This window comes from Phyllostomus discolor, chromosome 3 (assembly GCF_004126475.2).
Source record: "Phyllostomus discolor isolate MPI-MPIP mPhyDis1 chromosome 3, mPhyDis1.pri.v3, whole genome shotgun sequence".
Lineage (NCBI taxonomy): Eukaryota > Metazoa > Chordata > Mammalia > Chiroptera > Phyllostomidae > Phyllostomus > Phyllostomus discolor.
Window position 1 is genome coordinate 160,522,722 of NC_040905.2, and position 22,153 is coordinate 160,544,874.

A 22,153-nucleotide genomic window follows, 5' to 3' on the forward strand; every position below is an offset into this window, starting at 1 on the left:
GCACAATTGTGGTAAGAAGAGGTTAGGCAGGACCCCTTTTGTCTTGAATAGCTTTTCCAGAATATACTAGACATTGACATGTGGCATAAAGTCAATGGGTTGCTCTCCACAAGAAAATTCAGAATTGAGAGTGTGAGATACTCTAATCTATTTGAAAAGATAGCAATTGAATCATGAATGAAAAAACCTAGAATCTAGTCATAACTTTGTTACCAACTAGATGTGTGATCTTAAGCAAGTAAAATATGTACAATGAAGAGGTAGGGATATATATAAATCTCCTTTATTATCTCCCAGATATTCAAGGATCAGTCAGCACTATTATTCGTAGGCTCTACCAGTATAAAAATGTCTCATTAGTAAAAATTAATCTTGGATGGCCCTGGCTGGTGTAGCTCAGTGGGTTGAGCATGGGCCTGTGAATCAAGGGGTTGCTGGTTTGATTCTCAGTCAGGGCACATGCCTGGGTTGCAGGCCAGGTTCCCAGTGGGGAACGCATGAGAGGCAACCATACATTGATGTTTTTCTCTCCCTTTCTTTCTCCTTCACTTACCTTCTCTCTAAAAATAAATAAATATTTAAAAAATAAATCTTGGATGGACATAAAAGCAGTGAAATGGGATTTTTATTTGGACAGAACCTATAGTAGAGAAAACAGCAAGAAAATGGCAATAAAATGCTACTATGAGAAAATATTTCCTTGAAAACAAATTTTATTATGAGAAAAACCATCAGACCAAAATGCAACTTAGTTCAAAAATGATGTCTTGACAAGATGGAAACCATCTCAAAATCCTTGAAAAATTGCATTCTACCTCTTTTTCAAACTCACAAGGTCCACAAACCAGTGAGAAAGAAGGCAGATAGCTTTTCATGAGTGAGTGAAACTTTATTTAGATGAAAACTGACAGCAGATCCAGCAGTATATACTGCAAGACCAGGTAATAGGTAAGCACCTGCCATGGCTGATCCAATTGATTCTACCAAAATAATACAATGTTTGCTTACTAACACCCACTTTGTATATAAGCAAACCGAGCCTCAGAGAGATAAGGGATATTCCCAGGATACAACCTGTTGTTGGGAAGAGTCACATGATACAAAGGACATGGCTAATGCTCACATAGTAAAAAGCCGGTATAGGATATGTTGTACTATACTAAATACCAGACAAATGAACAGGTGGATCATCATTTTGAGAATGTTTTGACATGGGTAGGCTGCTACCATGGACATCATGAAACTCCTCTGTATTATGCATTCTAAAAGATCCTCAAGGTGACAATCAGATATCACCTTCACATTTAGTTAAACAAAATATGACAGGATGTGAACAATATCCCAATAACCACAATAAGAATGACAATGTGGAGCTCCTGCAGGAACTCAGAGATCCTCAAGGACACATAAATAAAGACAGGGTGCCCAAACTGAAGCAATTTCTGACCTTTAAACGGGCTAGCATGAGATAGTTGATCAATGGGGGGAAAAAGAAGGAAAAAAAAATGGTGTCTTGAAAGTAAAATTGTATGGGTTAAATCTTATCCTCTCTCAAAAGTTATTCCCTGGCCAATTAAAAGGGCAATCATGTACAATATATATAGTCTAAGCCCATAAAAATAGCCATACTTAAAAACTTTCCATCTGCTAATGAAAGAGGATGAGCTCCAGGTTTCTCGATCTTGAAGATTTCATTTACAAATTTTATCTGGCAATCATTAATTTTTCCTTCGGAACCCCTGTTTAAAAAAGGAAGAAAGGTTAACTTCTGTCAGCAAACCTAACCATATGCAAATAATAAAGTCAGTGTGAAAACTCACTAAACTTTGTTTACAAATTGGGATTATAGTTATTCCAATTACTCTGAGTTATTGTTTCCAATAGAAAAAAAAGTCCAATATTAAGTACCTAATATTCGAAGTTAAGTGTAACCTTAGTGTTATGTTAGGGAAAAAAAAAATAAGAAACAGCACTTAGATTATCTGGTAAGACAGCTGTCTTGCAAGTTTAATTTAAAGACCAGATAAAATGATACTCTATTAAAATGAAAGATCAAAATATATTTTCAATAAATACAGTGAGTTTCTAGGTAAAAAGATGACATCACTAAAAAGTCTTTCAAATACTAAGCTATATTTTTCATAGATATAATCTATACTTGTTTGCATAAACTTCTTCAAAGTTTCCTGCTGTGACTTTGGATTTGTACATTTCTCCTTTTAATCTGTCAAGTTTTGCTTATATTTTCGAAGCTATGTCACTGGATGTATATGAATTTAAGATTCTTAAATCTTGCCCTGGCTGGCATAGCTCAGTGGATTGAGCACGGGCTGTGAACCAAAGCATCGTAGGTTTGATTCCCAGTCAGGGCACATGCCTGGGTTGCATGCAGGCCACGGCCCCCAGCAACTGCACATTGATGTTTCTCTCTCTCTTTCTCCCTCTCTTCCCTCTCTAAAAATAAATAAATAAATAAATAAACAAATAAATAAATCTTTAAAAAAAATCCTTAAATCTTATAAAATGTGTATCTACTAATACATTCAGTATCAAAAGTATACTTTTTATTAGCATTTGCTTAATGACATTTCCCATCCTTTCACCTTTTCTTTTAAAACTGTTAATGTTAAACATATACAAGTGCAGAAACTGCACAGAAAAATGTACCATTTTTGCCTGTGTTTCCAAGATTCTAATCTATACATTTCCACATGATCTCTTTCTTGCAATTTGTTGAAGAACCATTATCATTTGTCCTATAGTTTCTCAGTCTTGATTTTTGATATTTGCATTCCCAAAGTATAGTTTAGTTTTTATTGTTGTTTGTATTTTCAGTAAATTGGTAGTTGGATCTGGAGCAGAGGTCAAAAAACTTGGTTTGCTGCCTGTTTTTGTAAGTAAAGTTTTCCTGGAGCAGCTACACCTACCTTATGTATGTATTCTCTATGGCTGGTTTCCTGCTTCAATGGCAGAGTTCAGTAGTTTTGACAGAGACCATCTGGCCACCAATGGTAAACTATTCATTATTTGGACCTTAAAATTTTTTTTAAAAGGTCTGGACCTGGCTTTAAATGCTTAATCAAATCCAGGTTCATTTTTGGGTAAAATTATCTGCAGTTTTTAAAAGGAATAATTCCCCTAACATCCTATATAGATGACCAATGAGTTTCTATATTACTAGGAAAGCACATATTTGAAGTGTTTTAATCCACTGTAGTTATTTTCCTTATCAATGTTCAAACTCTCTCATCTGTGGCCAATGGGATCTCTGGCCAGCTGACTGCCAAATTTTTCTGACAAAACCTCTCAGTCTTTGTGGGCTTCCGTGTTACCTATAACACAAGATGCTCCAAGTTCACCTCAAACACTTGCTGCCTCCAGCCTGAATTCTTGTCTTCAAGGAAGCCTGGTTTCTTTTAGGTAAACATGGTATTTCAAGACCAGAATTCAGGCACTAGAGAAGCTTACCGAAACTGGACTGATCAGTGTTTCTAGGCTTTTAGAAACAGAGCTATATGAACTGAAATGTACACATTAACACATGTATAAAATACCTCATGAGTTAATACAAACTTTCTGTTCAAATTCAGAACTAATGGGTGAATTTACTTTTTAAAAAATAATTATCTGTTTCTCCTTTTTCTTCAACCAGAAAAGACACCAGTGATGCCTAAATTAGAATGCTACAAATACTTCTTTGCTTTATCTGAAAGTACACACAAGACATTCTCTCACCAGTTGTCATTATGATTTCTGAGAATGCTTTAAAATTTCTCTGTACAGCTCTGACCAGCATGGCTCAGTTGGTTTGGCATCATCCCACAAAGCAAAAGGTCACTGGCTCTATCGCTGGCTGGGTAGTGTACGAGGCAGTCAATTGGTGCTTTTCTCACATGTCAGTGTTTCCCCTCTTCTCCCTCCCTTTCCCTCTCTCTAAAAAGAAATAAAGTCTTCTAAAAAATTTCTCTGTACTTTTCCATATCTTAGTTATATTTACAGTGTCAGATCATATGACAATGCTATACATATTATATTCTCTCCTTTCTATATCTCCTGTAGCCCTAGTTGTAAATGTAGCAATATTTTAAAGTTCACAACCACTCCGTCAAATTCTCTTTAGTCATCTCAATGGTCTGAAGCTAGTCCTCTGGAAGGCTCAGGAAAAACGATGCCTCCCCTAGTTCTTACAAGTCAGTGAGTTGTTTTCCAGCCTTAATATACTGACAGCCAGTTTGGCTAGACTTAAAATCTTTAGCCCACATTTTTCTTGACTCATGTATGTCTTTCTGGAATACTTTCTTTGTAAGGGTGTTATCCTAGTTCCTTGTTTTTTTCTTCCTTCTACTTTTATATGGTATTTGACATCAATGCTTTTCTTCTCTTATTTTCTTGGAACTTTAGAGGTATAGTTTCACTTAGCTTTGCTAATTCACAGCTAGTGTTCCACACAGCTCACTATTTTCATTGCTGCTTTTTGGAGAAGCATTCAACACCATGGCAATTAAAATCTAATAGGTCATAAATCAAATCAGTAGCTGTCTGGGGCCAAGGCTAAAGTTGGTAATGGTGACTTTGACAAAGCCCACAGGAACTTTTTGGGGGTGATCAAAATGTATGTCTGGATTACAGTGGTGGCACAGGTACATACACTTGTTAATATTCACCTAATATGTTGTAAATTATGCCTCAAAAATTATTTTTAAAAAGACATTATGAAGTTTACTTTCTGAAATCTCCTGGCACTATTCCCCTCCCTTATTTATAACAATAAATAGGGTCTTTTTTTTCCTTTGTCTATACTGTCCCTGTCCTGTTCAATTTGAATTGCATCCACAGTTGTTTCTTCTCAATATGGAGCTTTGTCCTGGCATGGAGCTATAGCTAATTTTGAGAGTTCATAGAGTTCTAATCCCTTTAGACCGCACTGCAAACTGTTTGTACTTACCCAAGCTGGGGTGCCTACCCCTTCTAGCTTCAGCTGCTATATTAATTTTACCTACTGTTGCATAACAATCACCCTAAAACTAGCAGCATAAAACAAAAATTACCTTACAGTTCTGTGGATCAGGAATTTGGAAGCAGCTTAGCTGGGTAGGTCTGGTTCAAGATCTTTCATGAGGTTTCAGTCAAGCTGTTGACCAGGGTTGCAGTCTCATCTAAAGGCTCAACTAGGGAAAGACCGACAGGCTGTCTGAATTCTCACAACACAGCAGCTGGCTTCCCCCAGAGGAAGTGATCTGAGAGCCCAAAATGGAAGCTTCAGTGGTTTTATAATCCAATCACAGAAGTTGTATACAATCACTTCTGCCATATTCTGTTGGTCACACAAAGCAACCCTAGTAAAATGTGACAGGGAACTATGCAAGGTGTATCAGGAAGCAGGAATTATTGAGGGTCATTTTGAAAGGTGGCAACCAAACTGCTATTCTTGAAACTGCTTGCTTAGTTAATTTATTATTTTAGAGTTCTTGAGTCCATCATATATCCAGTAGTTAGCTTCTTCTTCCTCTTATACAGCCACTGACACCACACAGGTCTTATAGCTTTCAGCTGTTTATCCCACCAGCTATTTAGGTGTTTGTGTGGAATGCCACATCATCCAAAATAGTTGTCCATGATTTTTGGGATATTTTACTTGCTCTATGTTTTTATAAGGACATCTAGGGAGATGAAAAAAATCTTGCTGTTGTCATCTTCCTAGAGTTCATTCCTTCTTGTATTTTCAACTTCTATAACTTTGTAGAGAGTCTTTTTAGAAAGCACCATATGAGTTTTGTTTTCATTTTAATCTAGTCTGATTTTTTAATTGTAATATTTAGTTCTCATATAGTTAATATAATGGCTGATATATTTAGGTTTCTTTCTACCATTATATGTTTGATTTCATCTACCTTTTCATTTATTTTACTCTTTTTAACTGCCTTCTTTTGGATATTTCTAATATTCATTATTAACCTTCTACTCTATTTATTTGCTAACAGTTTAGTAACTTTTAGTGGTTACGATTGCACCATGCAAAACTGACAAATCAAACTATTGGGTTGGCCAAAAAGTCTGTTTTTTTTTCCCCTCGATAAAATAAAGACATATTTTTCATTTTCACCAATAACTTTATTGATCTGGATATTTTGAGTATATCAGCTATCTCCCATATAATATAATGTTGATTGTTCTCAGTTAATGTCTTGATTTGACTGCTGTCAACTTCAACTGGTCTACTCGACAGTGGAGCATTGTCCAGAGAGAAATCTCCAGCATGAAAGTTCGCAAACCACTTTTGACACTTTTGATCAGTCACAGAACCTTCTCCATAGATTGCATAAATCTTGTTTTGCATTTCAGTTGCGTTTTTAACTTTCTTGAAATAATAAATCATATGCCAAAAACACTACCTATTTTCTTCCATCTGTGTGGACTTCTATCAGTGTGGAACTGATATCAGGATGCATAAGACAGTGACCAGATAGATGTATCAAATATAAAGATACTTGTTATGAGGTGATATTTATTAAGATCAATGAGGGAAAAAGTATGCTTTTAATAATGGTAAATGATTATTTATATGTCAAGGTAAGTTAAACCCTTACCTCACACTATACATAAAAATCTACTTCAAGTAGATTAAAGACCTAGAGAAAGGCAGAGAAACACAAGCTTTTAAAGGTCAGAATGGAGAATACCTTTATGCTCTCTGGGTAGGGAAAAGTTTCTCCCTTCCCATTCTATGTTTTATTGAGATATAACTGACAAATTACTGTGTAAGTTTAAGGTATATAACATAACAATCTGATACACGTATGTATTGACAAGTGATTTCCACAAAAAGTTTAGTTAACATCCATGACCTTACATAGTTACATTCTTTTTCTTGTGATGAAAATTTTTAAGATCTACTCTCTCAATAACTTTCAAATATACAGTACAGTCACCATGCTGTACTTTACATTACTGGAACTTCTATGTCTTATAACTGGAAGAGTGTATGTACCTTTTGACTACTTCCACCCATTTCTCCCCCCAACCCTAACTCCCCAACCCTGGAAAGTTTCTTAAACAAGAAGGTTTCTCACAGAAAGTATAAACATAAGAAAAAGATTTTGACAAACTTGGCTATTCAAAATTAAGAACACTATTCAAACATATGGAGAAAAGATAAGCCATAGAAGGAGAAGATACTTTCTCCACGTATAACTCAAATGGTCAAGTTTCCACAATTAGAACTCCTAAAAATCAATTACAACAGACTACCCAATTAAACAAGAACAAATGCCAATGTTTGGAACAGGGTCCTTGCAAAAGACAACCAAATTGCCAATAAACATAAGGTTCTCAATCTCATTAGTGGCCAGGGAAATGAAAAATAAAGCTACACGATATACTATTTTATTATATAGCCCACCTGATTAGTAAAAACTTAAGTCTGACAACGTGTGAATGAGAATGCAGGTCAGTGGGAATTCTTATACTGCTATGTAAGTATAACCCAGTACAACCACTTAAATATTTGGTCCTATCTATTAAAGTTGAAGATGTACAGGTTTTTACAACCCAGCAATTCTACTTCTACACAAGATGTGCACTACAAAAACTAATGCACATAAGCACCAGGACACAGTATAATGTCATGGCAGCACTGTTTGTAACAGTCCCAAACTGTCTATTAACAGAATGAATACCTCTCTATACCTTCACTCTAATTATTTACCCATTATGTCCAGTGAGGGGATAAAGATTTCTAACCATGAAAAAATTCCAATCCACAAGCCACACTGGCTCCTTATTGGCTTTGTGTTCCTAATATGTCTAATAGAAAGTTAAATGACAAAGAACACAATACTTTATAGGATAGCATGTTTTACTGTTGGGATAGCTATCATATAATTTTTCTCTCTAGTGAGCCAATATTTGACTATTTCCATCCAATCTTAGTTCTAGTCACTAAAGCCAGGGTGTTCTACTCTACCTCAGAATCACTCAGGGAAATTTTTTTTTAATGGTGAGCTATTTTTTAGCTCAACATGATGTATTGTTAGCCCCTCCTACTGGATACAAATGTTTTTTTTTGTACTTCCTGAATTCAAGTACCTTATAAGGCTCCCTATATAATTGATTTATATAGATGCTTTCTCCTTTTCTTCATGTTTTATATCCATATCAGAATTTCAAGTGGCCTGGAAGTCTGTAATTGATTTAACATCCTATTCTGGCAGTAAAATCAAATTTGTGTTGGTATAAAGTCCTGCAACTGTTTTCTAAAATATAAGCTATTTTTAGCACCTCACAAAACATTACTTTTCTTTATCTTACGAGTCAGCAAACTTTCTCCACAAAGGGTAACAGTAAGTAGTTTAGGTTTTACAAGCCAGATAGTCTGTTACAATGATTCAACAATGCTGTTGAGTACAAAAATAGCCATAGAGAATACAATAAATGGATGGGTACTGCTGTGTTCAAATAAAACTTTTCATTAACAGGCAGCCAGTGGGCTACAGTTTACAGACCTCTGCTTTGTTATTATTCACCATACATAGATGCTTCAATCCATACTTGTCACCTAAATGTTATCACGGATATATCCATTATGTACAATATATACTCCATCATGTTATATATGCACTGTATATATTATAATACTATGGAATAATCCATTCAACTAGAACTTGAAAGAAATATTAGTCTGGCTGTTTCCCTTATATAAAAGAAAACTGTCAGGGTTACCCTAGGATCTCCAGTGCTTAACAACAGCAAATGTACATCTAAGAACTCATTCTTAAAAAAAGCACAAATATGCATTTACAAAATTGTTTACATAAAACATTATTTATAATAAAGAACTGGAAACCATTTAACAAACTTTCGAGGCAAATTAGTGGCTATTCATCCAATAAACTCTATTCAGAAGAAATGGACTAAGAAAGATGGTGATAATATTTTCCTAAGTGTAAAAAGGTAGCTGTGAAACAATGCATAGTACTACATCACTTGAGGGAAATATCTAAAAATACTTCTTTTAAAGAACTATTGATAAAAACATCTGAATGATTTGATATTTTGGTGACATTTTACCTTTTGAATGCTCTTCATTAGCTTGTAAAATTCTCTAAGTTGAAGAAAATTACTAGAAAGAAAAGTTTCAGATTGTCTTGTAAGACCAGCAGACAGCTGGTTAGGTAGACAGTCACAGCTGTTATATTGACATAGATCCACATAGCAAACATGGCCATTGAAATGCTCTTGTATATTATTTGGATTAGTCTATAAAAATTCTGTGAGATAAGCAAGGATCTTTCTAATAAAACACTGTTAATTCTAAGATGCTTTCAAATATCTCCAACCATAAAGTAGCTATGGAGATTTAAGGGCCATTCTTAATTTAAAAATTCTCAACATTTTTTAAAAAGTCTACTTTAGTGTGTACATTTCCATCTTTCATAGATTCCAGTTTTTTTAAAAAAAGAAAGTGGGCTTAATACCTAAAAATTACATCAGTGAAGAGAATCTTACCCCAAGAAGATATTGACACGAAGTTCTTTTTTGGTCCTTGAGATTGTCTTCAATGCAGCAATTTCTGCATCAAACCAAAATCCCCTATTACTAGGACTTTCTACATTGTAATTAACCATTACCACATCACCGATATTTAGTTCATTCCATTTCAAAGTGGTTCTAGCTCGTGGTCGAAGATCCTTCACATTTATTTCTACAGTACCACTTTCCGGATATCTGAGAAGAAAGAAAAAAAAATCACAGAACATTGCTTATTAACTGCCAAATAAGACTAAAAAGGTATGCAACATACATAAAAACCTAATTATATTATTATTATTATTATTATTTTGTAATCTCATCCAAGGACATGCTTATTTGAGAAAGAGGGAGAGAAATATCAATGTGTGAGAGAGAAACATTGAACAGTTGCCTCTTGTACATGCTCTGCCCGGGGTTACTGGGAAATCAAACCCTCTACCTTGCAGTTTATGAGATGATGCTCCAACCAACTAAGCCACAGGGGCCAGGGCCTAATCATATTATTCTTAATAGCACAGGTAACATATTTATCCATGATATTAACTGCCAGAATAAATAATTCTTGCTAAAATCTTAGTGAGACATTCTTTGCTAACTTGGTGGGGGTGGGGAAGAAGTGGTAAAAAAAACATGGGTTCTTTCTCCTACACATTTTATCAACCAAAGTTTAAGAACTAACTACTTTAACAGGAGTAGATGCTGACCTCTTCTTGAATTTGGAACCAGTTTCAGTCTCGCCATTTGCTTTACACATACTAAGAACATAAACCCAGTACATTTCAATAGCCTCAATTTTTCCAGGAAGAAAAGGTAAAATTGTAGATCTTATAGGTAGCTAACTCCCTAGTAATGGCAAAAACAAATAACTAGATTTTTTAAGTATCATAAAGTAGAACCATGTGAAAGAATTCCAGCAGAATTTGATTTTTGTGTTTCTAAATGTAAGCTTAACATAAAACTAAAGCTGACCTGAACCTGAAGCTTACAAAGTTACTCAATTTTAGGCCTAATTTCTATTTTCAACAGATCAAAGACAGCAATGTAACAGTCCATAATGGTTTCTATAAAATTAAGATCTGTAGCCTTTGTGTATTGTTTGGTAGTAGGAGGAAAAAGAAACGAGTAATACCTGGTTTGTGCTCTTGGAAAATTCTACTGGGGCAGGCTAAACTACCATAGCGGTGGTCCTCAAAGTGTGGTCTTCAGACCAGCAACATAAAGCATCATCTGGAAACATGGTAGAAAGACAAACTCTTGTACTCTGCTTGGGATCTACTGAGTCAGAAACTCTGGAAATGAGGCCCAGCAATCTACTTTCATAAATCCTCTAAGAAATTCTAAAGCATGCTCAAGTTTGATAACTTATTGTGCTATAGGAACAAAATAATTAAATATCACATCCTAGTGTGACAGCATTAACAGACAAAACTACAAAGAGACCATTAACCCTTAACCAACTGAGTGGCCTGTTCAAAATATAAGTGGGTCTGAAGTTGGGAGCAGCTGCGGCAGCTAGCCTTGGTTGTTCTGAATCAAACAGTATATCTAATTCATGTAGAATACATGGATTTTAAACATTGGTGGGATCTTTAATTTTCCAATTTTATCAAGTCTCTTCAAATTCTGCAATAGTTAATTAAAAAAAAAAAAAGCTCAGGATTAGCAAGGGGCCCATTTTACCCTCTCAGTGACATAATTCCCTTCTACCACAAGCCTTCCAAATAACCATGCAACCTTTGCTCAGGGAGTAAGTGATGAAGTGTCAGTTTTAACACTAAAAGGAGAAGATACTGACACTGGACCAAAGACAAGCTTTGGAATTCACTCATTGTATACCTAAATTCTATGAAGAAATCTATATACTCTCTCCACAAGAGATTGTTAGGTCTTAACTGTCAAAATATCCCTGCCGCCCCCAATCTTCTCTCCTAAATACAAACATTTTAAATGAATTCCCTTCAACTTGTATGGCAAGATTTTGAATCCTTTATCATCACTCAGAATGCTTTATTTTCAGTTTGCCTGGGTTTAAACCCCTCAGAGTTTAGCTTCTTACTGCTGCATATCCTTGGGAAAGTTACTAAACCTCTCTTGTGACCATCTTTCATGTGTAAAATGTTACCTAATGGTAACTAACTGTACTCATATGGTTGTTTTAAGAACTAAAATAAGAAAATCTGTACAGTGCTTAAAACAGTATATGATAGGGTAAATAAATGTCAGTTGTTAATTTTTTGTCATTATCACACAAATAATTCTAAAGAAACTGATAAGTACAAGGTCATGTGTATAGTTCTACTCTCCTCTCATTTTAATGGTAAAAGCTAAATTTAGAGGTCTCTAGTCTAACACTTGGAGTTTATATACTCATGTCATTTCACACTAGTTTGGTCAGAAAAATAACCAATACTTTCCCAATCTATAAAACAAAGAAGTTAATCTAGATCTTTTAGGGCCTAATTCTAAAGTCGTGAATTTGTTTCCTGCCTCAATATTTTTAAGGCCACGTAGAATAGAAAACTCTTTTCTCAGCTTTAATGTTAAAATTATATTTCAACATATTATCATGTATTTCTGTATAATACAGTAAAAAAACACTGCAATGGTGAAATAAATTCTCCATTTATATGTGTAATTTTGTCAAAATTAGATGCCAAGAATGGAAATATTTTGAACAAAGTAGAGAATTTGAACAATGCTTCAAAGTTGTATACAAAATGTTTATAGAAGCTAAGATAAAATAAATCCATATTTCAGAGCACAAGAATTTAAGCTATGTTTGCCCTGAAATAAATTTGTAGGATTTCAGAACAGAATTGTATTTAAAGGTATAGGTGTGTGTGTGTATGTGTGTGTATAGTCTAAATAATGTCATGAAAATAAAGTATATTTTTCTAATTCTAGCAAAAGAGATGTTAAGTCAATTGTTATATGAAAAAACAAACATGGAAAGAGTACACAAACTACTCTTACTAAAGTCAAGAACATCTAAGTGCTCAAACATTACTATTATTCTTTTCTTGGGCATCTTCATCTACACACAACACCACACAGAGTGATGACTCAGAAGCTCCACTCTAACCGGAACTTTTCTCTTCAGATTCATATATCTAACTACATTTCCAACACAGATGTCTCAGAAGCATCTGAAATTCAGGTTGTCCAAGACAGAATTCCCACATCCGATAATCTGCTGATACTAAGTATTCTCTAGAGGAAATCTTTCATACTCCCAGAAAAATTTAGGAGTTATTCCCAATTCTTCATAATTTCTCCATCCAGTTACTAGGTCCTCCTTATGCTATACCATTAACAATTCTTTAATTTAACTATACCCTCTTAGTGAAGACCTACATTTCTTTGATTTTACTGTTAAGGCCCAAAATATCCCCCTTGTTAGAATCACACCTTGTGGTCCATATCGTACTTTTTGCCGAAGATTCTACAACAGAGATCTACTTAAAATATTTTGTGAAGTTGGATAACAGGATGTTCTTAGGCTGTGGGAAAATTAGTATTCTCATAGATTACTGATGTGAACACTAAGTGGTACTGTCTCATTGTACAGGGAAATTTGGCCACAGGCAGAGAAATTGCCCATATATTTATCTTTTAAATCCAGAAATTCCACTTCTAGATATGTGTCCCAAATATAAATAACAAAAAAACCCCCATGAAAAGACACACATAGAAGGCTATTTATAGCTGCATTATACATAAAAGGATTAGAAGCAATATAATCTCCACAATAGGAAACCACTTAAAATAACATGGTACAATTACATAAAGAATTATGCTCCAATAAAATGGAATATGAGACCTGGCTGGTGTGGCTCAGTGGACTTCTGGCCTGCAAACTCAGGGATTGCTGGTTCAATTCCCAATTAGGGCACATGCCTGGGTTGTGGGCTAAGTCCCCACCTGGGGGTGTACAAGAGGCATTCATTCAATTGATGTTTCTCTCCCTCTAAAAAATAAAATCTACAGGACTCCTGGCCAAGATGGCAGCACAGGTAAATATTGCTTGCCTCCTTGTACAACTGCACCAAAATAACAACTAAATTGTAGAAAGATCATCAATCATAACTATCAGAAATTGAGTTGAATGGAAATCTGACAACTACAACACAACATTTGCCCTGACTGGTAGAAGAGATGGAGACACAGAACAGCCTGGCCTCACATCCATGTGTGGAGGATAAAAATTCAGGAGGGGTATCTTGGGAGCAACGAGTCCCAGTCCTGCACCAGGCCCCCCAAGCCCAGGAATCCAGTGCTAGGAACATAAGTCCCTGTAACTTCTGTCTGCAAAAACCAGCACAAACTGAATTGGTGGAAGAAACTTCAGGAGTCCCAAGCAGTTCCTCTTAAAGAACCCACACACAGACTTACTCAGACTCACTCACTGAGATCCAGCAACAGGGTAGCAGCTTGAAAGTCACCAGTGGCATACAGGGAGGAACTGAAGTGTCTGGCATCAGGATGAGAGCTGGGTGACAGCTTTCTTCCAGACAGAAAGGTAGGAGCATAGGCAACTGTTGCTTTTCTGAAGCCTCCCTGCACAGAGCCACAGACCCACAGAGCCAGAAGGCAGATGCCATATCAGAGACTCCATTAACCTGGCTCACACAGTTTGCCCCACTCTGGAGACCCCTGAGGCTCTGACCCACCCAAATTACAGGTCCACCCAAGCTGTTAAGAGGCTTTTCCATACAAATGGCTAGTCTTGACTTGTGCTTCACAACTTACAAAATCCTCTCAAACAAGCAACAGTCAGCCTCAGTGAGCCACCAGCCTCCATCCCTCTTACTAAGTAGTCTCCAGCCTGGCACTAGCAGCTTCAAGCCTAGATTCACAGCCTGGCTTTGCCTGGGAATCTCCAAGCCCACCTCAGATTGCTTTATAGCTTCAGCAGGGTGGCCCTGAGCAAAACACAGGTGGGAACTGACCTTGGCCTGCACCACCTGAGAAACCCTAGAGTCTGTGCATCCGTGGATAGCTGCAGACCATGTTGGAGCACCACCACCCTGCCCCTGCACAGTTGATCTTCCACAGAGGGTGCAGGTTGGTGGTTAGTGTACACAGCCAATCACTGCAGCTGATTGGCCTGGGTAAATCCCTCCCACTGACCTGTAAAAAGCAATCATGGCTCAACTACAAGAGGAGAGTGTATTTAGCTTACAAGAAGGGTGCATGAAGGGCACACTTTGAGTACCCAACTAGGGTGGTAGGGAAGGCTGTGCCATTGGACTCTGTAAGACACCTACTACATTAGACCATGCTACCAAGATAGGGAGGGAGTCATAGTAGGTGTCTACCTAACACATAGAAACCAACACAGCGAGGCTACCAAAATGAACAAAGATACATGGCCCAAATGAAAGAACAGATCAAAACTCCAGAAAAAAACTAAACAAAATGGAGATAAGTAATCCATCAGATGCAGAGTTCAAAATATTGGTTATAAAGATGCTCAGAAAACTTAGTGAGGACCTCAACAGCATAAAAAAGATCTAGTTAGAAACAAAGGATACACGATTTGAAATGAACAATTTACAGGGAAACAACAGTAGAGTGGAAGAAACCAAGAATAAAATCAATGATATAGAACAAAAGGGAGTAAAAAACAACCAATCAGAATAACAACAAGAAAAAAAAATGAGGATAGTGTAAGCAGCCTACGGGACAACTTCAAGTGTTCCAATATTCACATCATATGGGTGCCAGAAGAGGAGGAAGAGCAAGAAACTGTAAATCTATTTGAAAAAATAATGAAAGAAAACATCTCTAATTAGGTGAAAGAAATAGACATGCAAGTCCAAGAAGCAAAGAGGCCCACTCCAAGACACATTATAATTAAAAAGCCAAAGTTTAAAGATAGGGAGGGAAAGCAGCAAGAGAAAAGCAGTTAATTATCTACAGAGGAGTTCCCATAAGACTGTCAACTGCTGATTTCTCAAAAGAAACTGCAGGCTAGAAGGGACTGGCAAAAAGTATTCAAAATGACGAAAAGCAGAGACCTACAGCCATGATTGTTCTACCCAGCAAAGCTATTATTTATAACCAAAGGGCAGAAAAAGAGTTTCCCAGAGAACAAAACTAAAGGAGTTCATCATCACCAAGCCTATATGAAATATCAGAGAGACTTATTTAAGAAAAAGATCAAAAGTATGAACAATAAAATTTCAATGAATACATATCTATCAACAATTGAATCTAAAAAACAAACTAAGCAAACAAGAACAGAAACAGAATCATGGATACAGAGAACATTCTGATGGTTGTCAGATGGGAAGGGAGTGTGGGGGGATGGGTGAAGAGGTGAGTACAAATAGGCAGTTACAGAATAGTCACAGAGATGTAAAGTATAGTATAGTAAGTGGAGTAGCCACTTATACACATGACTGATGGACATGAACAATGGTGTGGGGATTGCCTGAGAGAATGGGGGAGAACTGGGGAGAGTGAGGGTGCTGGGTAAAGGGAGGCAAAGGGGATAAAATTGGTACAACTGTAATAGTATAATCAATAAAATATAACTAAAACAAGAAAAGTCCCTAAAAATCAAAATGAAACAATCCCAGGTTTTCATCAGTATATGAGTGGATAAAAAAATCTGTGGCACATTTACACAATGAATACCCAGCTTTAAAAAAAAAGAGGTGGAGGAATATCTTATAGTTTCCAACAGCATGGATGGACCTGGAAAGCATTATGCTTCATGAAATAGTCCAGTCAGAGAAAGATAAGTACCATATGATTTCCCTCATATGTGGAATATAATGTATAATATAAACTAACAAAATAGAAAGATCGACAGACAGAAAACAGATTGACAGTTGTCACAGGGGAGGAATGTTGTGGGGCCGGGTGAAAATGGTAAAGGGATTAAGCAAAAAACAAAACAAAACAAAACCAAACCCAAAACCCACCACAACTCAAAGACACAGCCAATAGTATGGTGATTACTAGAGGAAAAGGAGGGCTAGGGAGATAAAGAGTGCAGGGTTTATAGAGTGTTAAATCATGATGGACAGAGACTTGACTTGAGGTGGTGAGAACACAATACAATATACAGAGGATGCATTATATAGAATTGTACACCTGAAACCTGTATAGTGTTATTAACAACGTCACCTCAATAAATTCAATAAAAAAGTAAAAAAGCAAATTGAAACAAAAGTACGCAATTAATGACTTAACTACCCAGTGAGGAATTATTACAAGATACTTGAAACATACTAAATTAACTGTATATCCCTAGTGGACTTATTTCCTAAGGACATAGAGGTGAGCAGAGGTCAAGACAGCAAAGCTTCATCTGTATTTACAGTTGCTCCCCATGCTTGCATTACGGCCTGAGCTTCACTTCCTATCAGATCAGCAGGGGGATTAGATTCTCATAGGAGCACAAACCCTACTGTGAACTGTGCATGAGAGGGATCTAGGATGCACGCTCCTTATGAGAATCTAATGGCTGAGGAGCTGAGGTGGTGATGCTAGGGCTAGAGAGCAGCTGCAAATACAGATTATCATTAGCAGAGGGTTCTGACTACACAGAGACCATAATAAATCAATTGTTTGCAGGCTCATATCAAGACCCTATTAGTGAGTGGCAAGTGCCAATCAAACTGCATCTGGTGGCAGGCTATAAAACCATCCCTTAGCCAGAGTCCATGGAAAAATTGTCTTCCATGAAGATGGTCTCTGGTACCAAAAAGGTTGGGAACCACTGGGATGAAGTAAATCAATGGTGATATTATTAGAAACCTTCATTTTCAAGGCAAAAAAAAAAAGAGAGAGGGAATTAAAGAGATTGAATTATAAACCTTTAACTCCAAATTTAATTGGAAATATCAATAAAAACCTACCACATACTTAAGTATTTCCTAGCTGGGTCTATAGAGAAGACCCAGCAACATGATCAAACAAGAATAAATGAGCAGCCCAGACTATGTGCTCTAAATACTTTCTTTAACTAAAAAGAACTAGGGAATCCTTGAAGAACTAGCTGAATCCAAACCTGGAAAGGAAATAGAAAAACAGTTTGGGACACCCTCTTGTACCAGAATGCAAAGAAGCCCTCAAAAACTATGTCAGGTTCAACATGAAGGAGCTGTCACAGACAAGAGATGGGGCAATTTGGGCACACACACATGCAAATAATAATGCAACAACAAAAAAAACTGAGATGAAAACAAGTATTAAAATTCATTAGTTCATGATACTTAAAAGCAAAAATCTCACTGGCTAAATTCTAGAAGATGCTAAGGAACAACTCTGAACACTGAAAAAGTTCAAGAATCAATAATTTATCCTACCTTTCATGTATGAACCAACTGGTTAAGTTCTTTATGAAAAAATGCTAGATAATAAATGAAGGAAAGACAGAATAAGGTATCATTTTTGCAACACTTTTTTTAAATAAAAGAATAGATCTAGGTAAAGATTAATAGCTGCTAAAACCATTACAAGTTGGTAGTAAATTGCACAATGGATGGTCAAATGGAAAACACCTGAAATCTTACCACAGAAAAGAAAAGCAGATATTATGTGCCTCTCAATGACATACAATAAGTAAACACCACCTGTCAACAACTCATCAAATAATATAATTTAAACCAAATCAAACTTCTAGATATAGCTATAAGCATTTTTAGGAAACTAATATCAACGGAGGAACATATTAAATTCCATTACAGAAATGTAATTAGTGAGTCCAGGCAATGGGAAAACTGAATAATTTGTCACTTGTACAAATAAATAGCAAGGAAAAAAAGGGGAATCTATAGTTTGAGACAGCCTATCAAGTAAATGTAATGGGTAGATCTTTTTTTGATACGTATTTGAACAACCTAAATATATTTCTTAAAAAGTACAATTAAGGAAGTCTAAACACTGGCTGGCTACTTGATATTCAGGAATCATTATGAATTTCATTTGAGATTTGTTGGCTTTTTTTTTTTTAAATGTGTTAGGGTCCCCATGCCCATCCCCAGGTTCAGTGAGTTGCTAGGGGAACTCGTAGGACTCATTCCCACAGGATGGCATTTAGTTGTTCGTAGGAGCTACATGATTTACTGCAGACACAGGATACAAGGCAAAACCAGCAAAGGAAATAGGCACATGGGGTGAAGTCCAGAGGAGACCAGGTGCAGATTCAAAGAGTCCTCTCCCAGTGAAGTCACACAAAACATGCTTAATTCCTCCAGCAACAAGTTTTAACAACCTATGTGAAATACCATCTACCAGGGATGTACAGTAAAGAGTATCCAAGATTTTTACTAGGGGGTAGTCATGTAAGCACTCACTGCCCAGCACATACCAAAGTTCCTGACTCCTGGAAGCAAGCGTTAGGCATAAACCATATTGTTACAGTTTAGGCACCATGAACCATTTTTTCAGGGAAGAATGAAAATCCTCCTAAATGCCAAGTTCCCAAACACCAGCCAAAGGTCAACCACACAAAGTGACCTTTCAAAAAAAGCAGTCTCAGGTGGAATACACACTTTAAAAGTATGATTTTCGACTTCTGGCCAAGATGGAGGCGTAGGTAGACACACTACGCCTCCTTGTACAACCAAAATAAGGACAACAACAATTTAGAAATAAAAAACAACCAGTACCAACAGAAAATTGAACCATATGGAAGTCCGACAACCAAGGAGTTAAAGTAGACACATTCATTCAGACCAGTAGGAGGGGAGGAGTCAGGCGGCTGGGCGGAGAAGGGTCACAGCAAAGTGGTGGCTGGCGGACCCTGTGAGGCAGAGGATTGTGGAGGGGCGTGGTGCACAAGGTGGCTGGCAGCCCAGGTGGTCCCACATTTGCCCACAGATAAACCAGGTGAAACTGGAGAGCGAGACAGACTGCGCAACCCAGGGTGCCAGAGTGGGGGAAATAAAGCCTCAAAACACTGATTGAAAACACCTGTGGTGGTTGAAGCAGCGGGAGAAACTCCCACCCTCACAGGGGAATTCGTTGGAGAGACCAATGAGGTCCTAAAATGTGCATACGCCCACCCACCCAGGAGTCAGCACCAGAAGGGCCCAGTTTGCTTGTGGGAAGTGGCAGAGGGGACTGAAATCCCACAGAGAGCGGAGCAAGCACCATTGTTCCCTCTCTGACCGCAGCCACACATACAGCATCACAACACAGCGACATGGGTTGTCCTGCCCTGGGGAACACCTGAGGCTCCACTCCTCAGTACATAACAGGTGTGACAAGACAAAAAAATAGCCCAAATGAAAGAACAGATCACAGCTCCAGAAATAATGCAACTAAGCAACAAAAATTGCCAACCTATCAGATTCACAGTTCAAAACACAGGTGATCAGGATGCTCAAGAATTGGTTGAATTTGGTCACACATTAGATAAAAAATGAAGGTTATGCTAAGTGAAATAAAGGAAAATGTACTGGGAAGCAATAGTGATGGGAAGGAAACTGGGTCTCAAATCAATGAAGTGCACCACAAGGAAGAAAAAAAAACATAGAAAAGAATGAAGAAACAAGAATTCAAAAACATGAGGAGAGGCTTAGGAACCTCCAGGACATCCTTAAATGTTCCAACATCCAAATTATAGGGGTACCAGAAGGGGAAGAGGAAGAACAACAAGTGGAAAAGTTATTTGAACAAATAGTAAAAACTTCCCCAATCTCAAAAAGGAAATAGACTTCCAGGAAATCCAGGAAGCTCAGAGAGTCCCAAAGAACTTGGACCCAAGGAGGAACACATCAAGGCACATCATAATTGCATTACCCAAGATTAAAATGAGGGAGAGAATCCTAGAAGCAGCAAGAGATAAGGGAACAGTCACCTACAAAGGAATTCCCATCAGACTGTCAGCTGATTTCTCAAAAGAGACCTTGCAGGCAAGAAGGAGCTGGAAAGAAGTATTCCAAGTCATGAAAGGCAAGGACCTACATCCAAGATTGCTCTATACAGCAAAGCTTTCATTTAGAATGGAAGGGCAGATAAAGTGCTTCCCAGATAAGGTCAAGTTAAAGGAGTTCATCATCACCAAGCCCTTACTTTATGAAATGTTAAAGGGACTTATCTAAAAAAAAAAAAAAAAGATAAAAGAAGATAAAAAACATGTACACTAAAATGACAGAAAACTCAGTTATTAATAACCACACCTAAAACAAAAACAAAAATAAAAGCAAACTAAGCAAATAGAACAGAACAGAAACAGAAATGGAGATCACATGGAGGGTTAGCAACAGGGGAGTGGGAGGAGGCGAGAGGGAGAAAAGGTACAGAGAATAAGTAGCATAGATGGTAGGTAGAAAATAGGAAGGGGGAGGGCAAGAATAGTATATGAAATGTAGAAGCCAAAAAACTTGTAAGGATTACACTTGGACATGAACTAAAGGGGGGAATGTGGGTGAGAGGAGGTGTGCAGGGTGGAGGGGAATGAAGGAGGGTAAAAATGGGACAACTGTAATAACATAATCAATAGAATATATTTAACAAAAAGTATGCTTTTAGTGATTTTGTCAGTTGAATGCTCTGAAATGATGACAAAATAAAAATGAACCTATGAAAATTAGGGAGAAAGAATAGGACTAGGTAGCAAAAGCCCTTATTATGATTCTGGTCTGTCATTTTGAAAGAGGAAAGAGTGAGGCATGAAAAGCATGAATGTGTATGTGGTACAAGTCTGACAAAGTCTTGACCAGCCTAAAGGTGAGCAATAGTCCAGAGACTGACCATACAGTTCCATACTGTCAGACCCTAGAACTGCTGCCATACTTAGTCAATGGCTGGAGGATGTAAGGAAAACAGTGTACTCTGATCAAACACTGTGGCAGATCTCAAAAGTACTATAGCTAAAAGTTATCAGCTAACTGCATTCATTCCTTACAGCTGGTCAGCAAGTTCATTATTTTTATTTATTGATTTAGAGATAGGAATAGAGGGAGGGAGGGAGGAGGAGAGAGAGAAAGAAAGAAACATCAATTTGTCATTCCACTTATTTATGCATTCAATGGTTGATTCTTGTATGTGCCCTAATCAGGGATAGAACCCGCAACCTTGGTGTATCAGGACAAAGTTGTAACCAACTGAACTACCTGGCCAGTAAGTTCTTTTTTGATGGAGTTCTGAGCAATGCTCCCATTATAGAAGCTACAGTCATACATAAGGCCATTTCTGGTTGAAATAACACAAGGTTTGGGGCTTGCTTCAGAATAATCCAGTAGTGCTTGGAATGCTGGTATAGACAGCCAGGAGTTCACAATGGTTGAAGCTGGCTGATGGGTTCATTATACTATTCTGTCAAGCTCTCCTTAAGTTTAAAGATTTCTACCATAGAAAATAAAATGCTTTATGGTTCAAGTTAAAATCCAAACAAAAGGCCTCCTGCCCCAGACCACTATACTCCTGACTTCTGTTCTCAGATGCACGCTTTTCCAATAGGTATTTCTTTTATTTAACTTTATTTTTAAGTAACATGCTTATACTTTGCTTTTTCTTTAAACTGTTATTCAGCCCATCCCTCATGTACAGTTCCTTTGCCTCCATCCTCCTCCTCGTAATTGCTAAGAAAAGGCCCTGCTCCAAGTGTTCACAAGTTAACTCTTAGAGAGGTAGGTGCTACTGTATCCCTGTTTTACAGATG

General features: G+C 37.1%; 1 protein-coding gene across 3 annotated transcripts in view; it reads right to left on the reverse strand.

The window, feature by feature from the left end:
* UHRF2 (ubiquitin like with PHD and ring finger domains 2) overlaps positions 1-22,153 on the reverse strand; it is an 82,688-nt gene that overhangs the window by 30,014 nt on the left and 30,521 nt on the right. For all 3 annotated transcript variants that reach the window (XM_036021655.1, XM_036021656.1, XM_028528985.2), the window contains exons 4-5: positions 9,505-9,723; positions 1,630-1,739 (exon numbers count right to left, since the gene is read on the reverse strand). In XM_036021655.1, the coding sequence (XP_035877548.1) occupies positions 1,630-1,739; positions 9,505-9,723 (329 nt within the window). The remainder of the gene's footprint in view (positions 1-1,629; positions 1,740-9,504; positions 9,724-22,153) is intronic.